General features: G+C 40.0%; 3 protein-coding genes, 1 long non-coding RNA gene and 1 other non-coding gene across 6 annotated transcripts in view; 2 read left to right on the plus strand and 3 right to left on the minus strand.

Annotated features, from left to right (window-relative positions):
* Window positions 1-8,113, minus strand: part of dennd4a (DENN/MADD domain containing 4A) — a 46,076-nt gene extending 37,963 nt beyond the window's left edge. Inside the window, exon 1 of the mRNA XM_060923871.1 lies at window positions 7,898-8,113. The gene's annotated coding sequence lies outside the window, so the exon portion shown is untranslated. The remainder of the gene's footprint in view (window positions 1-7,897) is intronic.
* On the plus strand, window positions 5,700-8,528 carry LOC132887996 (uncharacterized). Its single transcript, XR_009654889.1, has 3 exons — window positions 5,700-5,794; window positions 7,606-7,752; window positions 8,056-8,528. It is a non-coding gene; the product is annotated as an uncharacterized LOC132887996 (long non-coding RNA).
* A 1,941-nt stretch (window positions 8,529-10,469) lies between these two features.
* On the minus strand, window positions 10,470-10,541 carry trnaq-cug (transfer RNA glutamine (anticodon CUG)). The gene has a single exon. It is a non-coding gene; the product is annotated as a tRNA-Gln (tRNA).
* Window positions 10,542-11,127: 586 nt separating this feature from the next.
* On the plus strand, window positions 11,128-19,766 carry rab11a (RAB11a, member RAS oncogene family). Its single transcript, XM_060923874.1, has 5 exons — window positions 11,128-11,300; window positions 12,747-12,942; window positions 14,624-14,817; window positions 16,614-16,694; window positions 17,348-19,766. The coding sequence occupies exons 1-5, from the start codon at window positions 11,261-11,263 to the stop codon at window positions 17,482-17,484; spliced, it is 648 nt and encodes a 215-aa protein (XP_060779857.1). The 5' UTR covers window positions 11,128-11,260; the 3' UTR covers window positions 17,485-19,766.
* A 761-nt stretch (window positions 19,767-20,527) lies between these two features.
* Window positions 20,528-27,165, minus strand: part of megf11 (multiple EGF-like-domains 11) — a 189,174-nt gene continuing 182,536 nt past the window's right edge. For both annotated transcript variants that reach the window (XM_060923872.1, XM_060923873.1), the window contains 2 exons: window positions 26,832-27,038; window positions 20,528-21,726 (listed from right to left, as the gene is read on the minus strand). In XM_060923872.1, the coding sequence (XP_060779855.1) occupies window positions 21,551-21,726; window positions 26,832-27,038 (383 nt within the window). In that variant the 3' untranslated portion in view covers window positions 20,528-21,550. The remainder of the gene's footprint in view (window positions 21,727-26,831; window positions 27,039-27,165) is intronic.

Genomic DNA, 27,165 nt, shown 5'->3' on the forward strand with positions numbered 1-27,165 from the left:
GTGCGACAAACAAAAAAACATTGAAACAGTTCTGTGGGTGGAAATGTCTTGTTGATAAGAGATATCAGAGGAAAATGGCCAGATTGGTTCGAGCTGCAAGGAAGGATATAGTAAACTCATATAGTAAACACGTTGGGTTCCACCCTTGCAGCCAAGAACAGGGATCTTAGAATCAAGAACAAGTTCTTATTAATTAAAGTGGCCAGTGAGCGTGTTTATTGTTGGATTCCTGTAGTTATTAGCCAGTTTGACTGGGTATGTAAATGAAATACTGTAGTTTTAATCAGGAATAAAGGCACCAAACTGTACTGGTCCTCGTTCCTGGTATGGTACCACCAAGGACACGTCTTTTGTCGCTCTAGTAAATATGGCGGCAGCTCTGGGTGGTTTGGAAGGCTCCACTCATGAGCAGGAACATTTTTACATCGCCGTTTTTAATCTCTCATACTTATTTTTAAATATCTCTCTTTGGTTGTTCAGGAAGTTAATGTTATTGCATAGGTCCATCAAACGGTGTCGTCAAAACAAAGACAACCTTGAACAAACCAATGCTGGCCTCTACCTGTTCACCTGCGGTCTTTTATTAGGCCTACTAACGCCAACGTTCTCTATCTGCAACAAATCAAAGCTTCTTGTGAGTACGCATCATGCTCATAATAATACCGCTGATCCTCTGGGCATTCTGACAGAGAAAACACAACTGAACTTTCTTGGATTAGGATATCACACCGTTTTCATACGATTTTCGAAGAATGGTCGGGTCTTTACGCAAAGCAGCAAAATCAACACCGGGAAGAAGGCCAACCAGTCATCAGCCAAAATGCTGCTACTAATGTTGCTGTTAATATCAGGAGATGTCCATCTAAATCCAGGCCCTCTTTGCCATCCAGAGCCTGACCCAACAGCGCATAACATCACCCCGTCCCGGTCAGAACCATCGGTAGCGACTACACCTGCTCCAGATACTACACACACGCAACTCACCCTGGCTCCGGTGTTGGAGAGCGTCTATCATGGGGGAAGAGTGGCGTGTGGGCCTGCGGCGCTTGGAGGTCATCTGACCGAGTGGAATGCCGGTTGGCGGGGCTCTCTTGCCGAGTCCAGGGCGGAGAGGCTGGTGAATTCGCCAGCTGGCATCGGAAACGGCGAGCCAATGTTGGATTCGGTGACCCGTATGGACTTAACATTACGTGACATCTCCCCAGCCATGGAATATCATCCTCGGGAGGAACCGACTGCAACAGCGGACGAATGTCATCTAAGACGGCAACAAGTGAGTGCCCAAAAACATTTTATTAATCGCGCCGTGCGGAAACAAGGACAGTTCAGACTTTTCCAAACTGGGAATCATGTCCAAATGAATGCGGATGAACCGACTGAAACGAATGATTGTCAAATAGACTTACGGCATGCTGTGAGTGCTAAAAAACATCTCACAAATCGTGCAGCCTTGAAACAGAGACAGTCGAGACTTTTACAAACTGTGAATCATGCCCAAATCATTTGGAATCCAGATAAAAAACCGAACGGAATTATGGGAGGGCATATAAACATAAGAAGCCTTTTACCAAAAATAGATCAGATACAAAATTTACTTATAGAGTCAAATTTGGATTTTTTGTGCATATCTGAGACTTGGTTATCCAGTAACATTTCTACTGACCTGGTCAATGTACCAGGATATACATGTTACAGGAGAGATAGGCACAAGGGAAGGGGAGGGGGTGTTTTGATCTACATAAGAGAACAGTTTAAGGTCCTACAGGTTGACCTGAATGTGAACTTGGAGTGCCTGGGACTAAATGTAATACTTTCACCAAACATGAAATTCAACATAATTGCACTGTATAATCCTCCATCCTGCGGTGTATATTTTTACAATGATCTGAAAAATCTTTTGAATGTTGTTGATACCTCTTGTGAATGTATGTTGTTTGGAGATTTTAATATTAATTGGATAGACAAAAAGGGGAAAACAAAACTCAAATCAACGATGGACAAATTTAAATACAAACAGCTGATTGATAGACCTACACGGATTACTAGAAAGAGTGAAACACTTATTGACCTGATTTTTACAAATAGACCAGAGAGAATAATAAAGCTGTATAATCTCATTACTGGTCTTTCAGATCACAACATGACACTGATTATAAGGAAATTAACCAAAAAGCGTCTAGTCCATCACAACAAAATACAAAATCGAATTTCAACAACTGGAATCCCCAAGTCAAAAATGGCTGATTTTGAACATGATCTGAAAGAAGTCAACTGGGAGATGACAATGAAAGAGTCAAATATAGATCATAGTGCGGACATTTTTGCATCTACCCTTAACGACATAATAACCAGGCATACAAAATCCTGGAAAAGTAAACCGAAGAAAAACTCTCTCCCATGGTTTAACAGTGATATTTTAAAGCTCACCAAAGAGCGCGACCTTGCTCTCAAAAGGTCATTGATTACTAAAACTAACACTGACCACCTTACTTACACCAGTTTAAGAAACAAAGTAGTGTCTGAGCTGCGCAAAGCAAAGACCAATTATTTTCACAAACTTATTGAAGAGGCCAATGGAAACAGCTCTAAATTGTGGCAACAGATAAATAGATTAACTAACACAAGTAAGCACAAACATTTAAACATGAACAAAATATTCAATAAACCTACTGATAGCAATGAATCAATTGCAAATGATTTTAATATTTTTTTTATTGAATCTGTAAGAGAATTAGCAAAACATTTCAAATATACTGGTCCGCCTCCTGTCCAGTTTGACTACGATGACACAGACTCCTTTCGCATAAAAGAAATATCTCAGGACAAAGTTAAAAAGGTGATTGCAAACCTGAGAAACTCTATGGCAAAGGACAACCAGAATTTAAACACTGCTTTTATAAAGAAATATCACAGTTGTCTGGTGGAACCAATTACTTATTTAGTGAATTTGTCAATTCAAACTTACACTTTCCCTGAGAGCTGGAAAATGGCAACAATCACTCCAGTCTACAAATCAGGAGAAAAGGACTTAGTAAGCAACTACAGGCCTATTGCCATTCTTCCTGTAGTATCTAAAGTTCTAGAAAAAATTGTAGTTGAACAATTAATGGAGCATCTGGAGTCTAACCAACTGCTTTATTCACAGCAGTTTGGATTTAGACAGAAACATTCTACAGAATCAGCAAATGCTTATCTAATTGAGAAGATCAAAACTTCACTTGACAAAGGAAATGTTGTAGGGGCAGTGTTCCTGGATTTAAAAAAAGCTTTTGACACTGTGAATCACAAAGTTCTACTGAACAAATTAAATCAGTTCAAAATGTCAGCTGACGCCATGAAGTGGTTTAAATCATATCTGGAGGGAAGACAGCAGTGTGTTAGGATTAATGGGGTAAAGTCTGATGTACATGGAAGCAGCATGGGTGTACCACAGGGATCAGTGCTGGGCCCATTGCTGTTTTCCATGTATATCAATGACCTACCAAGCTGCTGCCCAGGTGTTAACTGCCAGATGTATGCTGATGACACAATTATCTATGTGTCTGCCAAAACACCCAGTCTGGCTAGCGAACGCCTGACGCAGGCTTTGGTTCATATATCTGAGTGGCTTGAGCTATCTCATTTAACCCTTAATGTTAAAAAAAACTGTGACCATATGTTTTTCCATCCATAATAACCCCTCTAACCATGATGCATTTAAGGTTATGATCAAGGGAGAAATCATTGATGCTGTAAATGAGGTGAGGTATCTAGGTATTATCCTGGACAAATATTTAAAATTTGATAGTCAGGTTAAACACATTTGTGATAAGGTCAAACCAAATCTGAACTGCTTCCGCCTTATTAGAAGAAACCTGTCAATGAAAGCTGCAAAGCTATACATGCATGCAAGGATTTTCTCTCATTTATCATACTGTATTACCTCATGGTCACAGGCGTCCTCTACCACTATAAAACCCATAGTCTCAATATTTAAGCAAACAATTAAAATCATGGACCAGAAACAAGTGAAATGGCATCATTGCCACATATTAAAGAAACATAAGCTTTTTACCTTTGATAATTTTATTAATTTTAATATTCTTACATTCTTCTTCAAATGCTTAAATAATCATATGCCAACACTGTTCTCTGAGTTGGCCATTAGGTGCCAGAGTTCTCACAGAGTTACGAGAGCTGTCACTAGTGGTGATTGTTTAGTTCCAAGATGCAGGACTTCTTTCTGTCAGTCTGCCCTCTCTGTAAAGGGGGCAAAACTCTGGAATTCTCTACCCACAGAGTTGAAGCTGGAAACAAATAGAAATGTTTTTTACAAAGGACTAAAACAATGGCTAAAATGTACACAACAGTGTACACATTAAGTCTTGTAGTTGGCTGACTGGTTTGTTCAAAATGTCTTTGCTTCGAAATTTGTCTCTCTTTTTCTCTTTTATCTCTTTCCTGGTTGTTTTTTTTTTTTTTATTTTCATATTTGAATGTTTTTATTTTTATAAAAGCCTCCTGTGGACTGGTGTTGTAAATTAGCACTTGTGCTAAAACACTCAAACAATGCATCTGGTTTGTCCAATGTTATTGCTATGTCCATATCAAATAAACATTTAATAATAAAAAAAATATAATCACTATTTACAACCATGGTGAGCAGAAAAGCATCTCAGCATGCAACAGCAGAAGACCACACTGGGTTCCACTCCTGCCCCCCAAGAACAGGAATCTTAGACTCAAGAACAAGTTCCTATTAAAATGGCCGGTGAGCATACGTGAACTAATGTTAAGAAAAGGACATACTGTATAATTGATATTTTAATTCCAAAGACAAATACACTTTGATGACAAACATCCTCTGAGAAAGCAATAAATAAAGGCATAAGTTAACATTCAATATACTGGAAACAATCTTGTCAATTATTATCCATACAGGACACTTTTTTGAGGGAATAAAAACATGTATTCTATTCCCTTCTAGCGGGTTTCATTAGTTTAGTCTGATAGCATGCAATATTGTTAGCATATCGCTTATCCTCCATGTATTATGCCACTCTACCCAATGGAGAATGAGCGTTGAGTATGGTTTACTAGATTACATGGTTGTCAAGACAACATGACGTCACATGTCGGAACTGATGCGACTATTCAATGAGAAAGTTTTCTGCTGCGCATGCACAGAACCATTTCTTTGTTCGCCGGGAAACAGAAAAACGTGTTGAACACCCTACCAAAACTTAATTAGATATTCTTCACGCATATTTATGAGAAAAACATACCAATGGACATCGAAAAGCTGGAAAAGAGAGTGTGTATAATAATAATAATAATAATAATAATAACAACAACCACAACACTGACTGGCTTTTTTTTTGTGGTATATCAGATATATTCGCCTTCGACTCGTTCAGTATCATGCCAGCTAAATGGAATATATCTGATATACCACTTAACACCAGCCAATAGTATTTAGTTATACACCAATGTCAATTATGATAAGATAGACAAGTGAATGTTATGAATAAATAAGATTTCATGAATAAGTGAAGCCCAGGAAAGCCTTCAGGTAAACAGCAATTCATGTCATTCAAGTAACAAAAATTCCTGAGAATGACTCATGCTGTGACAAAAATGGGCAAGCACTGACAGGAAGTTGCTGCCTGATTGAGAAACAGCACAACAGCATCACACAGAGACAGTGAGTTGAAGGAATGACCAAAAGCATACTTGAAGCTGAGTATTTCATCACATACTCCTACACAGCGGAAATCCTGCCAAGGAGAGCCCACGTAACTGCAAGACTGAATGCGTAAGTACAATCTGCCTCCTTGGGTGGCTTATTAAAGAAATGGGAACTAGTCTGCTCAAATGATGACTGAGTTCCGGTCCATAGCTAAGGAACTGTATACCAGGAGAGCTGACCTCAGGCTATTACTTGGCGTAGTTCCCTTTTCTCTATAAATTACTTGGTTAGGATGAGTCACACTACTGAATTTTGACGATGCCATGGAAACCAGTTCAGGATAACACTGCTGTATAAGTTAAGTTTTAGCAGTAAACCAAATGAAATGGGCATTTTTGGCAAATAAATATAATACAGGCTTTCTAGGCACACTCAGACCTAAAACCATAGACAGTATTGGAGTGCATATTAGTAACAAAGGCCTTCCAGACTTAAATTATGTCATTCTGCAAAAACAGAGGCTTTTGCTGGAGATAATGGAGCAGTCATAGTGTAACAGCATGCCCTCTTCTACTATTGTTTATCTCTACTCTCAAGGCGACTTCCTTGTGTCTGTTACAAAAGCCTCTGCCTTTTTTCACCATCCTGTGGCTCTGAGAAGGCTATGGATAAGCCAAATCAAGACAATGTCAAAAACAATGTACTTGATGTCATACAGCTGTTTCAAAGCTGGGTTTGCTGGCCCAGGGCCAACACCTCCTGCACTAGGGAGGTTCCTGCTAACACACAGCTTTGGAGCAGTAGGGAGGCCAAGGGGAGAATGCAGGAAGCGGGAACTCATACAGCACATTTGGCCAAGCATCTGGTCCTGCTTAAGCCACGGAGGTGGACATCTGACTCCTCGGCACCATGAAGAGACACAAGCAGACATCTGCATACTTAGGAAAGGAGGCAGCCAAGCTATTCCAACCAAAAATGTTTTGTCTGGCAGATCTGGATTACAGGAAAGACAATAAAATGTGTTTCTGCTACAAAAAAGCAGTCACTTTTACACCTGATGAGAGCTCAACAATGTTTAAAGCTGCACTCACACACTGAATGATGAATGTAATTCAATTAAAAAATGGGGTGTTGCCTCACACAGGCTATAAAGATACACTGAACTTGCAAGACTTTGGGGGAGAAGATGACAACATGGTTAATGCATTAAGTAAACATACCACAAACAAGGCATGTGATGAGGTGTTAGTCTATAGATTTTAGGAAACATGTAGCCAAGACCACAAAAATCTCATCAGTTTGAATGAAAACAATGTAAACCAGCATAAGAGTGTACTCCTCTGGGTGGGGTGTCTAGTCAGTTAGAGCTATCGGTGGAATTAAAAAAAAAAACATACAAAAAGACAGTAAACATTATCCGATGAACATAACCGTAACTGATGCACCTAAACAACACACATGGAAACCTGTGTGTTTTGTACACATACAGGGAATTCCTCAGAAATCAGATAACTGCAAATGAAGGAAAAGGCATTTTTACTGAAGTTAATAACTTCGAATCCCACTGTTATGCAAGTGGTTTATTAAAATACGCTTTCCATAAGAAAATAACAGGCTGTTATCAATGCATCAAAGCAACCCTTTACAACACCCATTAAAGAACCACAGGGAATGTTTATTTACATACCCCACCACTAATGGCCTGCAAAATCACATCGAAAAAGGGACAGAAACGTATATAAACACGGTTAGAGCTATAGGCATTCTTAGATAGTCCTATCCAGGGCCAGAAGATATCACTGATGACTCTGGAAAGCTCAGAATAATTTGCAAGAACCCCATAAATGTATGCAAATACAGTATATATGGAATATCACAGTTTAAAGTTGATGTCTGAAAATCAACCACATGCGTTTTTTCTCTTCTATATGTGAAAGCTGTACCGATAGGGTTAAGGAGCCTTACCCAGGGGAACAACAGAGGCGCCTGGGACTCGAACCAACAACCATCTAAACAGTAAAGCAGAGACGCAGCCCACTGACCAACACAATGCATGAGTTAAATGAAAGCATCATGGATGCCTGGTATGTTTTTTTTCCCTCCTCTCTCTCTCACATCACCACTCTCAGTTACGCACTATAAATATAAAATATTAAGGGCATAAAAGGAGGATGTAAGATCAAACAATAACAAAAAAGGAAACATGCTTTATCATTTAAATCCACTTACGGTTTCAGTTGAACTGCGCTCTGATGATCAGTATAGAAGCTCAGCCGCTTTCTTATTTGAAATGTTAATGCAGGATATACCTCTGATCTTCCGCTGTATATAAAAACACAAATTCTTTATCTATTTTTTTTATTATTATTCCTCCGTCACCACATCAGCCTCGCGCGCGCTGCTTTGGGATGCGCTCTGGGCTCGGATTCTCGCGCACGCGCTTATCAGAACCTGCTGGGGCCGACCACGTGACTGCCAGCAAACAGCGAGTACGTCACACCTCATCTGGTTGTGAGGAAGAGCAGCGCGAGCGCAGGCCGGAGAAAGAGCGCTCGCGACCAAATCCTGTACCTTGTGATTGTGTGAGGTCATATTATTAGATGTGCCAGCTCTACAAGATCAATATCTATTATATATTTATTTCAAGTGTAATCATATAGGAATAGGTAGTTATTGTAAGTCAAATATAATAAGAACAACGATAATCGGAATAAGAATAAGAATATCGGTGTACACCTGGCTGGTGGCCTGCGTTTTCCCACAAAGTTACAAAAATACTGCCCTCTTGTGGTCAGTCACATGCAGTGCATTAAAACAAGCTGTAGATTTGCAAATCAGTAAGTAAATAAAAATAAACTTTTCTGCCACAGTGTTAGTGTGTGTGTTTATGCAGTATTACTAGAGTGTTATTGTATGTTTATGCAGTTTTACTGTGAGTTGATGCAGTCTTGGTGTGTGTTAATTAAGTATTAGTGTATATTTATGTACTGTTAGTGCAGTGTTGGAGTGTGTTTATGCAGTGTTAGTAGCAGAACATTTTTTAAGGATTTTCCACTAGGAGACCAACTGGTCTGGGCAATACGATCACAGGCCCCAGAGTCCATGCGGCTGCGGCGTATTCTGTGATGCAAATTGCCGCATTACGAATCCTCGTTTCAGCCAGCATAATATCAACATAGCTAATGCAGTGCCAAGTTACCATAACTTCATCATAAGTATGGTAAAATACTAAAATTACACTATGAGTTTAAGTTATTGCTTTATCAACTTTCATAATATTATGTATTTTAAGAAAAAGTGAAAAATAAGAAATAAGAAAATCTTCAATTTTATTGCTCAATGTGAAACATAGTATCAAATAACTGTATATTTAGTCTATAATTTGGAAATTGGAACAGTCTTGACGACCCAACTTCAATATTTCTTAAACATTCCAATCCAAAGAAAACAGTCTTATGAATTTGGACCAGCAATTCAAGCATCTCCCATAATCCCATTTCAGTTTTACCTTTCAGCATCAATCTAACATAACTTGGTTTAAAATTTGGTCTCCCAGTGAAGCTGGTTTGGCATTGACTAGGAGACCAAACCAGTAACTATGTTAAAAAATGCTCTGGATAGTAGAGTTTTATTGTGAGTTTATGGAGTGTTGGTGTGTGTCAAGTATTAGTAGAGTGTTAGTGTACATTTATGTACTGTTAGTGCAGTGTTGATGTGCGTTTGGTTTAGTCACTAAACTTTAGTGTGTTTATGCAGTGTTAGTGTGTGTGTGTGTGTGTGTGTGTTTATGCAGTGAGTGTTATTGTAGGTTTATGCAGTGTTAGTAGAGTTTTATTGTGAGTTTATGCAGTGTTGGTGTGTGTTAATTAAGTCTTAGTAGAGTGTTAGTGTATATTTATGTACTGTTAGTGCAGTGTTGATGTGCGTTCGGTTTAGTGTGTGTTTATGCAGTGTTAGTGTGTATTTCAGTATCAGTGTAGTGTCAGTGTGTTACAGTGTGCTGATGTAGACCAGTTCAGTAAATACTCTGAACTGTGCTCAGCTCTTGGATTTACAAGGCTTCTTGTTTCTTAGCGGCAAGGGTTCTCACACGAACAAAAAGAACAGAGCACATTACTCCAATTCTAAGGGCCCTTCACTGGCTTCCAGTAAGCTACAGAATTGACTTTAAAGTATTGCTGCTGGTGTACAAATCTCTAAATGGTACAGGGCCCAATTACCTCTCTGATATGTTGCAGTGGCCTAACCCAATCAGATCTACCAGATCGCAACAGAAAAATTTACTATTAAAACCAGTTGTTAAAACAAAGTGTGGTGAAGCAGCTTTTAGCTACTATGCAGTGCAGCTATGGAACCAACTGCCAGAGGACATTAAAAATGCTCCTGCTGCTGGCAGCTTCAAATCTAGGTTAAAGACCAAGCTGTTTTCAGATGCTTTCTGTTAAATAATTAATATTTTTACATTTTTTATAATCTTTACTTTCTCTGCATGTTTTAAATTTACTTTAACTTTATTCTATTTTATTCTGCTGGTTTCTTTTTCTCCTTTTTCTTTTTGGCATTTTATTATTTTATTTCTACTATTGTTTAATTCTTATTATTTTCTTTTAATTCTTTTAATTAATTGTTTTAGAATAAAAATAAAATTATTTTATGTAATTTTATTTCTCTATTGTTTACTGTTTTTGTTTTTACTTCTGTAAAGCACATTGAACTGCCATTGTGTATGAAATGTGCTATATAAATAAACTTGCCTTGCAGCAACAATTTGAAATATAATAAACAGAAAAAGTTTGCCCGTAGGTTCCACCGAGATTTGAACTCGGATCGCTGGATTCAGAGTCCAGAGTGCTAACCATTACACCATGGAACCGGCTGAATGCACATGCGATAGCTTCAGCTATAAACTCTCTCTCTCTCTCTCTCGTTTAATTTTTGTTAAAGTTTAGGAATTTATTTTTTGTTATCGCATGGGAACAAACGTTCACTAAAACATTGATTGAGGAATTAGTAATCTTACAAATAAATCTTTAGTCTTGTAAGACTGTCGTCTTTACACTACGGTGGAGAAGAAGTTAAGCGTTTTTCAGACACTTGCAACTTTAACTACTGGTTGCTTCAAATAAGTGTGTACCAAATATTTAACACACCCTGTAAATAAATTCATAATTCCCACATGATTCAGTAACAAGAATGGGAAGCTCAAATAAAGAAGGATAACCATAAGTGAGTTATGTTATTTCACTATTTGAACGCCTTTCTCACATATACCATATACGTCAGTGGTCTGTCGTTTTTCAAATAGCCGCAGAAATCTCTTCAGGATAATCTTTTTAAATTCTATCTATCTATCTATCTATCTATCTATCTATCTATCTATCTATCGTCGCTTACCAATGACTTTTATTTTGAAATTGAAGCGATTGTTTTGAGCCCCTGAATGAAGGCCGCTCGCGCGCTAAATAGTTAGCATGGCTACCGAATTCAATCCAATTTGACTGCAGTGCCGCAGCAGGAAGGAGCGAGCGGGCTGTTTCCATTTTAGCTTGAGCAGTGTTTATCTGCTTCTGTTTAACCTTCATATCTAGCAAGATGGGAACAAGAGATGATGAGTACGACTACTTGTTTAAAGGTGAATAACATTTAAAGCTGCTATAGCTAATGTCGTCTCGATTTTGTTTTATGTTAGCAGGAAAAAAATGCTAATATTGGATAAGGCAGGAACTGGACAAAATGTCTTAGCAAGCTAGCTGTCTCTACTAGCTAGCTAATAAGGAAAATTTAGCAATAAATGCTGCTTGTTGCTCGGCAAAAACGTTATACGCCAGTTATTCTCTGCTACACTAATCCACAGTGGATGTGATATGTAATGAATTTGGCAAAATACGGATACCTACATTTTATTTAGCTAAATGGCTACTGCTACACATTGGCGACGCAGTGAACGAGCAAATGATGTGTTTGAGATGTAGATATTTGTGACTGGAGCACCACACCTTGAACATGATGTAGAGGCAGCGGTTCAACCTGCCCGCTTTAACTAACCAGTCAGTCGTGTAGAGCAAATTTTATTGGCACAGTAAAAGGAAATACTGCAGCGTTTCTTCTAGTCAGGAAGCCCACGCCACGGCGTTTATCTACTCACTAAGTAGTTAATGTTACTCTCCATTGTTACCAGAAAGTCACCGCAAACGCATATTACATGTATATGTTTGTATGTATTGTGTCTAATATAAACAATCTAATTGTTATTTCAATCAAATATCAGGGTTGTCAAGCCTGGTGAAGCTAGTCTGCTATAGTTTTCACTTCACAATTGAGCAGTTGATACCATGTTTTTAACGATTATTATTATTATTAATTATCATTATGAGGAGTAGTAGTGGCAGTAATTATTTAATTAGGTAAAATCTCACTGATATAATCTTTGTTGACAGTGACTTGGCCAAGAGAGCTGGTGTATGCAGTGTATTATAACTATAACTAACTGCATCATATATATATATATATATATATATATATATATATATATATATATATATATATAAAAGATCATTGTTATCATTCTTGTGTCCCGTAATGGAGGCATCGGGGTAATTTGTTGCCATTTTACCATTTATACACTTGATTGGTGGAGAATGAGGTTAGGGAAGTGTAAATTGTTAAATCCAACTCAAACGTCCCACCCGACAGTCTGCCTTTTAGTTCTAGATTTATTTTATGTTGTACCTTTTTACTGTTTTGACGTTACAGTGGGGGTCTCTAGCATTCTAAGCATGCCAATCTTATTTTAGCTGTAAAAATAAATGTCAATTTGGGATTTAATCAGCATGTGAATTGTCCCAATCCCACCATTTCCATTTTACGTCTAATAGAATACTGTATAATAGTACTCTAATACTGATCTCGTGTTCAAATTCAGTCTGCATGCGTGCACACGGAGAATCTGATCTGAAAATGGGCCAGATCTGATGCAGTTCTGATCCAGCACTTCAGCATGTGAATACTCCGTGTTGGATCAGCGTACCCTTACTTGTTCGAGCTTGGAGCAGAAACTTAAACTTTTTTTTTTTTAAAGTGGTTCTGATTGGAGATTCTGGTGTGGGGAAGAGTAACCTTCTGTCCCGTTTCACCCGCAACGAGTTCAACCTGGAAAGTAAAAGCACCATTGGTGTGGAGTTTGCTACTCGTAGCATTCAGGTGGATGGGAAGACCGTAAAAGCCCAGATATGGGACACGGCTGGGCAGGAGCGTTACAGAGCCATCACTTCAGCGTAAGAAAACACCACCACTTGTACTCAAAGCTCAGGGCAGTGCAAGGTTAAAGAATGTCTCACACTCAGCTGCTTAATCAAAATAACTTTTAGATCATACACTTTGACCCTACCATTCTTGTAAGAATTCATCTATCATTCTGTTTAAAGCATCTATAGAGATCTTGCAGTCACGTGACCGGAAAGTACACAACCGCCATCTTGTCAGTCAAAAACACCGCTGAATACTGCTGCACTCGTGTACAGAATGGATCAATTTCAACTGACGGACTACACGGCTCATTTTTCTAATGAACAGATAACTAGATATATGTCTAAAATAAACGATCTACAGATTTGTGACCCTTATGGCTTACCGGACGGATTTTGAACTGCCAGTGGAATACCCAGATGTGTATAATTACCTCATTAACTTTCCCTCGCTGTTCAGTGGTGAAGCACTGCGTGCTTATAAATCTCTGGACAGTTATCTCTACAGAAATTCAGGATTTGTCAGCGACTCAGATGTGGCATCTTGTAAACAAGAATCCTCATTGGACGGGTAAGTCACTTAAGTATTGAGTATAGCACTGACCAGCCGATTATAGAAGGTAATTCCAGCTCGTCCGTTTTGTTTACATGGATCTGGCGTTGGAGAGGTAGCGGCTTGGCAGTGGAGATTTGAGTAGCTGTTTTCTGAGCTTAGTCAACAGGCCGGCTCTGCAGCCTCGCTTTTGCTTCCGCTCCCGGCGTGGCCTCCTTTGCTTTGCTTCCGATAACAATCCACGGAGACCCCGCTGGTCTCGCTATCTCGTCTGGAATGTTTTTTTTTTTTCTCGTCCGGAATGTTGTGCATGCGATGGAAATCGCTACAAACCGTCATTTTCTGCTGGAAACCAATGTCCAGTAAGTCCATACGGTTGTAGTGGATATTGAGGTCCGGTACAGACGAACAACACGCAAAAATACATACAAAAAACATAAACGTGCACAGGTAGGGAGAGCTTGTAGCCGCAGCCGTTGTAGTAGAATTGTATATAGTAGGGTTTTCCAGAAGAAAAGGTAGAAGTAAAAGCAGAAGTAGAACCAGAAGTAGAATTAGAAGGCGGAATATGGCGTTTGACCGACAAGATGGCGTCTGTCACAATCTGGATCGGCTGTGACGTCACATGCAAGTGCTCCATATTCTAGCTTTTTGGAAGATGTGCATTCATTTGACAGTTGCTTATAATGCAGTTCACACATGTACTTGAGTGATCAGGGCTTTTCCCCAAGAACATTACTTTTAAAAGACCTCTGTTTGTTTAGAATATTATTTTGCAATTCTAGACCTGCCAATCAGCAGCTCCTAGTGATGGCTTATTATTATAAAACCATTATTATAATACATGATTTCATTGGGTTTTTCCATTAGGGGTGGGGGGAAGAAGGTGTAAGTGTTGTTGGTACTTCTAGATCAGTGACCAACTCCATTGTTGCAGTCTGAGTAGATAGTTGATGTAAAAATACAGTACATCTTCATACTGATTGTTTAGATTTAAAAAATCCCACATACTCTCTTGTTGGAAAACCCCTAGTTAAACCTAAATATTGTACATTGTGTGTGGGTTTATTTTTTTAAATTGAATTTAATGTTGGACTTCATTGAACCTCTGAGCTACTACTAGCCAGGCAGAGATTGCTCTTTATTTTCGGTTTAAAGGTATTATCGTGGTGCTGTGGGGGCTCTGCTGGTGTATGACATTGCCAAGCATCTGACCTATGAGAATGTGGAGCGCTGGCTGAAGGAACTGAGGGACCATGCAGACAGCAACATTGTTATCATGCTGGTTGGCAACAAAAGTGATCTGCGCCATCTCCGGGCTGTGCCCACTGATGAGGCTCGCGCATTCGCAGGTCAGAATCCCAGTTAGATTTGGGCCAAGAACTGGTACACTGCTGCCCACCTTCCTGTTCCTAAAGTTTATTCCGGGTACTACAACCCCGATTCCAAAAAAGTTGGGACAGTACAAATTGTAAATAAGAAACGGAATGCAATAATTTACAAATCTCAAAAACTGATATTGTATTCACAATAGAACATAGACAACATATCAAATGTCGAAAGCGAGACATTTTGAAATTTCATGCCAAATTCATGACAGCAACACATCTCAAAGTTGGGACAGGGGCAATAAGAGGCTGGAAAAGTTAAAGGTACAAAAAAGGAACAGCTGGAGGACCAAATTGCAACTCATTAGGTCAATTGGCAATAGGTCATTAACATGACTGGGTATAAAAAGAGCATCTTGGAGTGGCAGCGGCTCTCAGAAGTAAAGATGGGAAGAGGATCACCAATCCCCCTAATTCTGCGCCGACAAATAGTGGAGCAATATCAGAAAGGAGTTCAACAGTGTAAAATTGCAAAGAGTTTGAATGTATCATCATCTACAGTGCATAATATCATCAAAAGATTCAGAGAATCTGGACGAATCTCTGTGCATAAGGGTCAAGGCCGGAAAACCATACTGGGTGCCCGTGATCTTCGGGCCCTTAGACAGCACTGCATCACATACAGGCATGCTTCTGTATTGGAAATCACAAAATGGGCTCAGGAATATTTCCAGAGAACATTATCTGTGAACACAATTCACCGTGCCATCTGCTGTTGCCAGCTAAAACTCTATAGTTCAAAGAAGAAGCCGTATCTAAACGTGATCCAGAAGTGCACACGTCTTCTCTGGGCCAAGGCTCATTTAAAATGGACTGTAGCAAAGTGGAAAACTGTTCTGTGGTCAGATGAATCAAAATTTGAAGTTCTTTATGGAAATCAGGGACGCCGTGTCATTCGGACTAAAGAGGAGAAGGATGACCCAAGTTGTTATGAGCACTCAGTTCAGAAGCCTGCATCTCTGATGGTATGGGGTTGCATTAGTGTGTGTGGCATGGGCAGCTTACACATCTGGAAAGACACCATCAATGCTGAAAGGTATATCCAGGTTCTAGAGCAACATATGCTCCCATCCAGACGACGTCTCTTTCAGGGAAGACCTTGGATTTTCCAACATGACAATGCCAAACCACATACTGCATCAATTACAGCATCATGGCTGCGTAGAAGAAGGGTCCGGGTACTGAACTGGCCAGCCTGCAGTCCAGATCTTTCACCCATAGAAAACATTTGGCGCATCATAAAACGGAAGATACGACAAAAAAGACCTAAGACAGTTGAGCAACTAGAATCCTACATTAGACAAGAATGGGTTAACATTCCTATCCCTAAACTTGAGCAACTTGTCTCCTCAGTCCCCAGACGTTTACAGACTGTTGTAAAGAGAAAAGGGGATGTCTCACAGTGGTAAACATGGCCTTGTCCCAACTTTTTTGAGATGTGTTGTTGTCATGAAATTTAAAATCACCTAATTTTTCTCTTTAAATGATACATTTTCTCAGTTTAAACATTTGATATGTCATCTATGTTCTATTCTGAATAAAATATGGAATTTTGAAACTTCCACATCATTGCATTCCGTTTTTATTTACAGTTTGTACTTTGTCCCAACTTTTTTGGAATCGGGGTTGTACTAGTTTTAAAAATATTTTGAAAAGGCAAGAATGAAGGGTATACTTTTAGGAGCCTTGTGTTCTTTTGAAGTGGATTACTGGGACCTTGAAATACTATCTTGGTGAAAAAATGTTCCTTGTCTCTACAGAGAAGAATGGGTTGTCTTTCCTGGAGACATCAGCTCTGGATTCCACCAATGTGGAGACAGCCTTTCAGACCATCCTGACTGGTGAGTGGGTTCTGAGTGCAGGAGCTGTTGTCATGCCTGTTTGGTTCCTTATATGCCATCAGATTAAGGCCAAATTATATTTGGACCGAGACCAGAGGAGAAAAAAAAAATTGATGAGCAGAACTTTATGCAGATGAGCTTGAGAAACTGCATGTGTGTCTTTGTGAAGGATAAAGGCTGATTGGTTTTTGGTTGAAGGCCATATGAATGCCTAATCAAAGCACTGACCTTGCTGGGGTGGGTCCATTGAGTTTCTCCAGCTTGACGTGACTGTAATTAAAAAGAAAGAAAAAACAAAAAACTTCCTGCCTCTGTTGCTTTGTTTGTCAGCCTAGCCTTATTTCCTTTCTGCGTTGTAAGCTGAAAAGTTTAAATTTTAAAAGCCCATCAGATATAACATGGTAATTAAATTACCTCAGGCATACTGCAAAGTTTGTGGCTAAGGCTGAATAAAAAAAGGTGTAATGAATTCAAATGATTTTAGAGGCATCTCTGCACATAAAGGGTATTTTAGGGCAGATATCTCTGTGCACACACCGATGCAAACCTCCATAAGCGACATAATATGATCCAAAAACGGTTCTAGTGCTTTAATGATCATGTTTTGTACACAAGGATATTCTGTACCTTACAAGCTGATTGCTACCTTACAGAAATTTACCGCATCGTGTCCCAGAAACAGATGTCGGACCGCCGGGACAACGACATCTCGCCCAGCAACAACGTGGTGTCCATCCAGGTGCAGCCCACTGAGAATAAGCCAAAAATGCAGTGTTGCCAGAACATCTAGCCCTCTTCATGACCTCCTTTTCCTGCAAAGCCCACCTGCAGAAAAGCCTTCATCCTTCCCTCTCTTGACACCCCTTCCCCCCCTCTCCCACCACTTCTTAAAGACTGCTTTGGTTCAGAGGTGCAGCTGCACACTTGGGCTAGAGCACAGAAGCTGTGTTTCCAAACCTCAGATCTCAAAAGGGTTACCACCTGCGCTCTGGACTAACATTTTGTTTGGTTTCTTTTTTCCTTCCTGCCGTGGTAGGCTTTTTTTATTGCAAAATTTTAATAATCAGTTCTTTACAGAAATGTCTTAAGATCTTCTTCTTTCGTTTGCGAACAGTGTGAGGTTTGTTCATGTTGGTGTCTTGCGCAGCTGGCCCATATTTGTGTCTGAGCCTGTCACAAGATTAGATGGTGGCATTAAGGAGGTGTTGCTGTATGCTGTACTTAGAGAGTTTGGATACTAGATGTTAACTAGCATTAGGCCCTAGGGATCATCGACGTCCCCACTTTAGCTCTGGCTGTGTGTATGCAGATGCTTCACTTTGCATGTAAACTTATACCATTTTAGGAGCACTCGTATTATTGTGTTTTTGACGGTGTTTGAGCAGGATAGCATAACACGGTCATGATTCTCGTGGTCTGTATAGTAGAATATACTTGCATCCTTTTATATCGGCATTCTAGAAAGAGGAGAGGGAAGATGTTCTTTGGTACAGAGAACCCCCACAGACATGACTCCTCATACTGACTGAGAGTTCCTCGTGCTGCTGCTGTTTCCATTCATCCTGTGCATTTCTTGTAGAGTAGTGCTTTTAGTGCCTTTTTCAGTGGAATATCACACGCAGGGAAATCTCCATTTTTGTGCATGTGCTGACCTTGTGGGCTTCTTCCTCCTCTCCTGCTCTTCACAGCAGCGCTGTGAGGCCTTTATCACATGATCTTCTGCAGTGCTAAAATGGTGGCATTCATCTATTCTGAGTGCTGCTTCTTTTTCTTGATTTTTCTGCCTTCTGGTCCCATTTGGTTCTTTTAGCCAGGTTAAATGGAAAGATTAAATTGTTCAGTAATAGCAGTCGAGGGGGGGAAGTCCAAGACAAAAACATTTGAGCTGGGACTTTGATTTCAGTGCTGTAAAAACACTGAGACACTATAATGATTGATTTATGTAGTATAGTAAGTGAGGATAGAAATCTTAGGCCATCATAGTATCAGACAAACTTCCCATCCAGTGTACCACTCTCCTTAGTCAAGAGAAAGAATAGCCAGACCACTGCACACAAGACATAACTGATCATTGTAGGCTGGAGTTTTTCTATGTTTTTGCACCAAACGCACTCTTTCTTTCCTTCTCAAATCCACACTACAGTTTAATGCTTTAGTATTTATTCTATAGTAGCCAACTGATATTGTTTTGTGCCTATTATGTGAGACTCCTGAAATTTTATGTTTCTGATCAAAATAAATTAAGAATGTATAATGTATTGTAGCCCAGTATAATCATGTTGTGACCTGTAAAAGTAAGCGTTCCTAGGATCCAGCAGATGTGGAGAACATCATAAACTGCAAATCATTTTTGCACCATGGCCGCCTAAGGAATAGTATTGTGTATACAGTAGAAATGATCGTGAGGACAATATGCATGAGCTGTTCTGGTATATTCTTAAAACCCTACACCCTCTCTATTACACTTAAATGTTAAGAAAATTCTCCCTAAAGCTAGGCACTCCGAGACCCCTTTGGGTTAGTGTGGGGAACCCCCCTTGTAATAGTTGGTTTAATAATGCAAAATTATAATGAGCAATGTGTAGGTTTGAACCTCTTGACAGCTTTTCTCAAAATCATAGTGAATTCAGTATGAACATTGCAATATGACAGTCTATAGCAAAATAGAACAGTTGTAAAGAAAATTGTAGACCTGTTAAGTTGGACACTGTCTTTCTCTATGCATTCTGTGACTATATGGTATTGGGCCTTCCTCCAAACTGGCCCTTGGGACCCTGACACTAATCCTGTAACTGACTGGCTGGTAGGGGGCTAAAGGGCAGTGCCAATGATGTGTGGGTACAGATGGCACAGCTATGCCTAGCCTAAGCACTGAACATAGCTAGTGTGTCTTACATTTATTCTGAATATTGATGTTTTGTCAGTTCTTTCACATAATTGCCTCAAACATTTGTTTAGTCTGTGCTGTACTGTGATTTTTTTTTTTATTTTTATTATCATTATATTATTACTCTGTCCACTGTAATTCAAATTTCAAAGCGAAAAATAAAATTAAGTGAGTAATTTAGGAAACTTTGTGAAATATTTTGTGATACTCTGAATTATGTTAAATGAATTTCGTATTTGGAGTTTGTTTTTGTAATAAGTGCCTTTGTCATCCTTCCTAATCAATGTTTTTGGTTAAATCGTTACCCATTTACTTCAGACTGCGTCATTTAATTTCCCTAATACTCAGTGGTCATGTCCCTGATCATGAAACAGTGTAGAAGTTGTTAAAGCCCTCCTGTAAAGAGGAGTAGTTCATGTACAACATGTTATGGATGTGAGGGCCACTGTTAAATTAAACCTATTCTCTGTAAGCTTTATTTTGAATGGAATGACAAAGATCAAATCATTTTTGTTTCACAAACAGGCTTAACACACCAAGATGCTTGCTGTGTATGAGTGGATAAACTAAACACTTCTGTTCCTGTGTGAGATTGTCTGCAGATTATTGCTTTAGTGAGGGAAATGGAGCCACAGTTAGAGCACAAAACAAGCAAGCAGAATTCTCAAACTGAACTTCGTATGAAACAAGGTTCAGGAAATGTCTCCAAATGATATGTACGTGATCACTGCCCACTGTAACGCATCTATTTAGACACAAGATAACTTACATTTGTCTATTGCTAGTGTGCATGAGTGGTACAGTCACAAGAAATTAATTAAGCATCATTTGATATCATTTGCTCATGCTAGATTTTCTATTTAAATTTTACACTCTTACGGAAAACAAAACCTGCTACCTCCAAATAAGTTACAAATAAACACAAAAAAGGTTTTAAGATCCAACCGCTGGCATTTTAAGAATATAAACATGAATATATATTTACAAAAATAAAACAAAATAGTAGCATTATAGTATATGGTCTTGAATACACACTGACATCACACCTGTGAACTTGATATATAACCATCCATAAATGTTTTTGGATGAAACAGCAGTTTAAGATAGACTTAGTAGATTTAAGGACATTGTACAGTGTATATTAAGCTGCTGTCTTTCTTGGTAAATCTTTTATAAAGAGCTGTGCACTACCTCAGCAAATTTTAAAATACTTTATGAAATATACTCAGTGTTATGAAGGAAAAAAATAAAAGAAGGTTCTCAAAAACTCATTTTGGTAATTATCTTTACACAGTAAAACTACATGGTCTTACTATTTAACCATTTACTATTAAGCCATGCTTTCATACTAAGGTCTTTTCAGTCCTCTTTAAATAGACAAGGTTAGCAGTGCTACTTCGCCTGGAGTTGACTGTATCCATTGGCTCTGATTAGATGGCCAGGGTCAGTCCCGAATTGCTTTAGGGGACGGGTGACTGGGTCAACTTTTCCCCTTGCCAAAGCTACTGATTCGTGAATCACTGAGGCTACGTTCCTCCTCCAAGTAGAGATCGCTTGTTTGTATGGAAACTCAACACGAGTGCCTTGATAGTCTGCTGCAGTTTACACAGATACAGGATTTGTTTGTTTTTTTTCCTCTTCTTAGTCTCCAGTCTAGCCTTCTTAATGAAATTCTTTCACCTTCCAGGGAACCGAATGAAGATAAGAGAGAAGTTGTTTATATCTACAGTTCTCTGTACAATTCTTTCTTAGCAATCTGTCGTCCCACGCACACACACACACACACGTAGACACACAGCAATCCAACAAAACTCTATTTTACAGCATATATAGCCATCTTGTCATGCATCTGTGTGTGTATGTGGGAAAGAGAATAAAAGATGTGATAAGATAAAAAGACAGACAGGAGAAGGTCCTGCAGAAACAGGTGGTGCTTGCTGTAGTGTAGAGGTAGGCTCAGGTCTGGGCTCTACAGCAGGGAGCTGGGGGGGCTCTCAGGAGGTGGCGGTGTGTGTGTGGGGCTGTGGCGCATGGGCAGGATGTCGTAGTGGCTTGGGATGTGGCTGTTCCGAGGAAGGTCGTAAGGGTTCTGGGAGAAACCAGTTGCCAGGCCATTGGGTCCCTGTAGGACACTCACTGTGGGTTCTGATAGAAATGCAGGTAACATCTTAGTTAAATATCTTGGTGTATAATAAGAAGACATATACATACATTATACAGTAGGTGCACTTTATAGATTTACACAGTTACTGACTGTAGCCTCTTTCTTGCTATGCAGTTTGTTAACCCATGTCTCCCTCATCAATCAGTAGAAATGGAGATAATCTTTGGGTGGTGGATCACTTCCAGCACAGCAGTGACCCTGACATAGTACATAATACTGTAGCGGGTGCAGCAATATTACTGGGATTTTAAAGCATTACGTTCATTTACTCTTCACTTTATTAAACACACATACCTTGTTGGTCTATCATGTCCAGAAGGTGTGCAGTTGACAATATAAACCATCTTTTTTCGTGCACAATTTATGTTCATTTTCTTTTACCGGTCATCAGTGTCAGTTTCTGACAAGACTGCTCTTGGCTGGATATTTTTGGTTGGTGGACTGTTCTCATACGAGGCATTTTCACCAACTTGGCCTGAATACCTGAATACAAATCTTTCCCAAGACTGATTCTTGGATTTGGTGCTAGGAATAGCTGGGTTTTTGTTTGTTTGTATTATTTTCTTTTGGTACCAGCAGTGAAAGTGGTGAAGTATACTTTTTGAATGCACAGAATGGCACAGTGCAGGAATACCTGCATGCAAGGAGCAGTTCTCCTATAAGATGATATTTAGACTTGCTCCAGTCCTATGAAAGCTAATCTACGCTGCAAAATTCTGTAACCTTATGTGCAGATTATAAAATGAGATGCACATGGCCTTTAACAGAAAGCAAAAATGAACTTTGTTTGGTGCCAGAAATATTTGGACAGGGGCACAATTTTCTCATCTCATTATTTCTAGCCGCTTTATCCTTCTACAGGGTCGCAGGCAAGCTGGAGCCTATCCCGGCTGACTACAGGCGAAAGGCGGGGTACACCCTGGACAAGTCGCCAGGTCATCACAGGGCTGACACATAGACAGACAACCATTCACACACACACACACACCCCTACGGTCAATTTAGAGTCACCAGTTAACCTAACCTACATGTCTTTGGACTGTGGGGGAAACCGGAGCACCCGGAGGAAACCCACACGGACAACATGCAAACTCCGCACAGAAAGGCCCTCGCCGGCCACGGGGCTCGAACCCGGACCTTCTTATTGTGAGGCGACAGCGCTAACCACTACACCACCATGCCGCCCGGGCACAATTTTAACAATTTTATTTCTATACGTCACCACAATGGATTTAAGTCAAGGGTTTAATAAAAATATACCATTAACTGTTTAGGAATTACAACCTGTGCCTGTAAAAACAGAGGAACTATGTTAAAAAAAAGGCTGTAATTTCATTTAATGAAATTAAATATTTTTGTTAAATCCCTTGAATTAAAGCTGAAAGTCTCCAATTTGATTTTGATTGCTTCATTTTAAATCAATTGTGGTTGTGAACAGAGGCAAAATTACGACAATTGTGTCACTGCCCAAATATTTATGGACTCATTTGTATAATTTGTAGATGCACAATGCACCATATTTAGGTTCACTATATGGCCAAAAGCATGTGGACAATTGACCATCATACCTGTATGAGCTTGTTGGACATCCCAGAAAATGCATTTGTGAGGTCAGGCGCTGATGTTGGACGAGAAGACCTGGCTTGCAATCAAAGTTCCAATTCATCCCAAAAGTATTCAGTGGGCTTGAGGTCAGGGCTCTGTTCAGGCCACTGAGTTCCTCCTCAGCAAACTCATCAAACCATGTCTTGATGGACCTCGCATTGTGCACAGTCATGCTGGAGCAAAAAAGGGTCTTCCCCAAACTGTTGCCACAAAATTGAAAGCATACAATTGTCTAAAATGTCTTTGTATGCTGAAGCATTAATATCACTGGAACTCAGCGGCCTAGAGCGGGGTTCTCAACATTTTCTACTTTTTCCTCACCTATTCATACTTGTAACAATGGGCCCCAACTTAAAAAAGATCCCCAATTATTTTGGCTCATCTATTCTATTAGAATCTAATAATCTACTGTAAAGTGTATTAATGGGATGCAGCATCACTCCCTGTTACAGATGGAAGCCCAGGAATTAAATAAATGCAGCAAAAACAAACTGTTTTTAATTGTAGGTGTTTGTACTTAAAAAACTGTATGGATGTGCCAGAAGCCAACATAAACCCATGCATGCAGGGCGTTCACAGTCAAAAGGGATTAATGATCCAAAAGTGGAGTCTGGTCGATTAACACAAGAACTTATTGCCATGTTTATGTACAGAAAACAAGCAAGTTATTAAAACCAGGAAGTATACTCAAAAGAAGTGGATATGAAACCACTCAATGGGATTAGATCCTTACACGCTAACAAAGAAGGATTTTTCCTGTGAGTTGGAAAATTATCCGTCCGCTGAGTTCCCCGGCATCTCAGACTACCTGGTGCTGCAGACATCGTTCTACACGGACACACAGATGAAAACCTGGAAGAGCATGGAGGCGTATAACTTTTTTTTATATGTGGCTGGGTTAAAGATCTGGGGATCAGGGACACTACAAGATAGATGGCGGTAGACGGATCTAAGTGCAGGAAGAGTGTTTATTAGCAGGCGTGATATTTACAAAAACAAAACACAAATGAAAACAGAATCATAAAGCAGAGTATTTAAACAGCGTTATAAACATGGCTAGAAACAAATATGATAATGATGATACTTTGCACAGCTTCTGTGGAAACAGCGTCCGTATCTGCATGTGCTGACTGCGCTCAAATCAGTATCAGGTGTTTCCCATAACGACTGGGTCCCAAGCGTGCACACAAAGCGTTCCATGAGCGAGCTGCACCAGATTCAAAGGCGTGACAGTGTTCGCGTGCTGTGTGACCACAACTTTTAACTCACGTGTATATCGCCATGCATCGCCACCAAAATGCCTCATTTTCATTGATAACCCATCGCAAAGCATCGCGAGCTGTAGTGTGACCGTAGCTTAATGAGGCAGATGTGACGTCAGATACAACCCAGCAATTGTACCCTACTACAAGTAAAAATTAGCTTCAACTTGGAAAAAAAAACACGGCTCAGTGGCTGAGAAACACTGGCCTAGATCATACCCTGAAAAACAGCCCCAGGTCATTATCCCATCTCCAACACACTTTACTGCTGGCACTATGCATGCTAGTTGGTAGCACATAGTAACCTTAGGCTTGTATGCAGCTGCTTGGTCATGAAGTTACTGATGCACAAGTCTAGTGCTAATATTGCTTCCAGAGGCAGTTTGGAACTCTGTAGTGATGCAAAAAAGAATAGACAATTTTTATGTGCTATACACTAAAGCACTTGGTGGCCCCGCTCTGGTGAGTTTGTGTGGTCTACTGTTTCATGGTTAATCTGTTGTTGCCCTTATATGCTTCAGTTTCAGAATTTTAACACTTACACTTGACCAGGCAGGTGTAGCAGGGCAGAAATTTCACTATTGACACGTGGCAAAGGTGGCATCCTATTGACCATGCCACATTTAAAGTCACTGAGCTCTTCAGTATGACCTATTCTCCTGCTAATGTTTGTTTATGGAAATTGCAGGTCTATATGCTTGACTTTATGTACCTGTTAGCAATGGGTGTGGCTGAAATGTGTAGCTGAAAAGTAATTAGATGTCTCCACATCCTGATGGTAATATAGTATATAAAGAAATCAGAAAAATAAATTATTTAATAATTATGGTTACATTTTAATACTACATCAATAGTATTGCATTTGAAAGAGAGCAAAATTACTTATTAAATGTAAAATGTGGCGGCACGGTGGTGTAGTGGTTAGCGCTGTCGCCTCACAGCAAGAAGGTCCTGGGTTCGAGCCCCGGGGCCGGCAAGGGCCTTTCTGTGCGGAGTTTGCATGTTCTCCCCGTGTCCGCGTGGGTTTCCTCCGGGTGCTCCGGTTTCCCCCACAGTCCAAAGACATGCAGGTTAGGTTAACTGGTGACTCTAAATTGAGCGTAGGTGTGAATGTGAGTGTGAATGGTTGTCTGTGTCTATGTGTCAGCCCTGTGATGACCTGGCGACTTGTCCAGGGTGTACCCCGCCTTTCGCCCGTAGTCAGCTGGGATAGGCTCCAGCTTGCCTGCGACCCTGTAGAAGGATAAAGCGGCTAGAGATAATGAGATGAGATGTAAAATGTGTGTTTAAGCTTTTGGGGGGAAAAATTGAGAGACATAGAATAGTTCCAGGGCAGCACAGTGGTGTAGTGGTTAGTGCTGTCGCCTCACAGCAAGAAGGTCCGGGTTCGAGCCCCGTGGCCGGCGAGGGCCTTTCTGTGCCGAGTTTGCATGTTCTCCCCTTGTCCGTGTGGGTTTCCTCCGGGTGCTCCGGTTTCCCCCACAGTCCAAAGACATGCAGGTTAGGTTAACTGGTGACTCTAAATTGACCGTAGGTGTGAGTGTGAATGGTTGTCTGTGTCTATGTGTCAGCCCTGTGATGACCTGGAGACTTGTTCAGGGTGTACCCCGCCTTTCACCTGTAGTCAGTTGGGATAGGCTCCAGCTTGCCTGTGACCCTGTAGAAGGATAAAGCAGCTAGAGATAATGAGATGAGATGAGAATAGTTCCAAATTCATGTTTTATGAGTCGTGATCATTTGTTTGAATGCCTCCATAGATGGATAAGGCATTCTGTTTCTCCGCTGACCATAATAACCTTTTCTCCTCCATCACAAAACTTGTCACAGGAAGTAATGTTGAAGTGACACGTTGAACACAGTCATCTCCTGTTGCTCCCTTGATGGCTGGGGTACAGGTTGACAGAAACAGATTTATAGTGTATAACAACAGATGGGCTACAGTCAGTAATTGTATACATACGAAATGAACCTAAACGGTAAACTTCCTTTTCTGGAAACTGATTGAAATTCCACTCTCTATCAACAAAGAAATGAACAAAAACTATTTTTAAGAGTTTGCACTGTCTGCCTGAATTAACCCTCTAACCAATACTCGTATTTGAAATATTTTCGGAATATTTTGTATAACATCCTGTGGATGCAACAGAATGCAAATAACTGGCTTTAGTAATAACATTACCTGACTGCATTTCTGAAGCCCTTCCTCATATCGAACTCACCCATGTCATAGATGTTCCTGCTTGCAGAGGTGCGGGTGTTAGTGCTGGTGCAGAAGACCAGGTCTCTGTGTGCAGGAGACTTCATCTCCACATAGCTGCTCTCTGTGTGCTTGCAGGTCAGACCTGGTGGGTCCCGTATCGTGGCATATGGATTCTCACTGTTCAAAGAGCATGAACTAGAGCTGCACATGGATGGCTTGATGTAATCTGCACATCACATGGACACAGACACACAATAGAAATTCTGTACCAGCAGAACTAGACGAGGAAAATGTAAAACAGAGTTCATGAGACCGTCATGTCATCTTTAGCAAGATTAATGCTGTGACCTCAG

This window comes from Neoarius graeffei, chromosome 6, assembly GCF_027579695.1.
Source record: "Neoarius graeffei isolate fNeoGra1 chromosome 6, fNeoGra1.pri, whole genome shotgun sequence".
Taxonomy (NCBI): Eukaryota; Metazoa; Chordata; class Actinopteri; order Siluriformes; family Ariidae; genus Neoarius; species Neoarius graeffei.

Coding starts and splice junctions, on each gene's coding strand:
- rab11a (XM_060923874.1), top strand. CDS start 11,261: ATGGGAACAAGAGATGATGAGTACGACTACTTGTTTAAAG. Junction 11,301..12,746: donor GTACGACTACTTGTTTAAAG/GTGAATAACATT, acceptor TTTTTTTTAAAG/TGGTTCTGATTGGAGATTCT. Junction 14,818..16,613: donor TGAGGCTCGCGCATTCGCAG/GTCAGAATCCCA, acceptor TTGTCTCTACAG/AGAAGAATGGGTTGTCTTTC.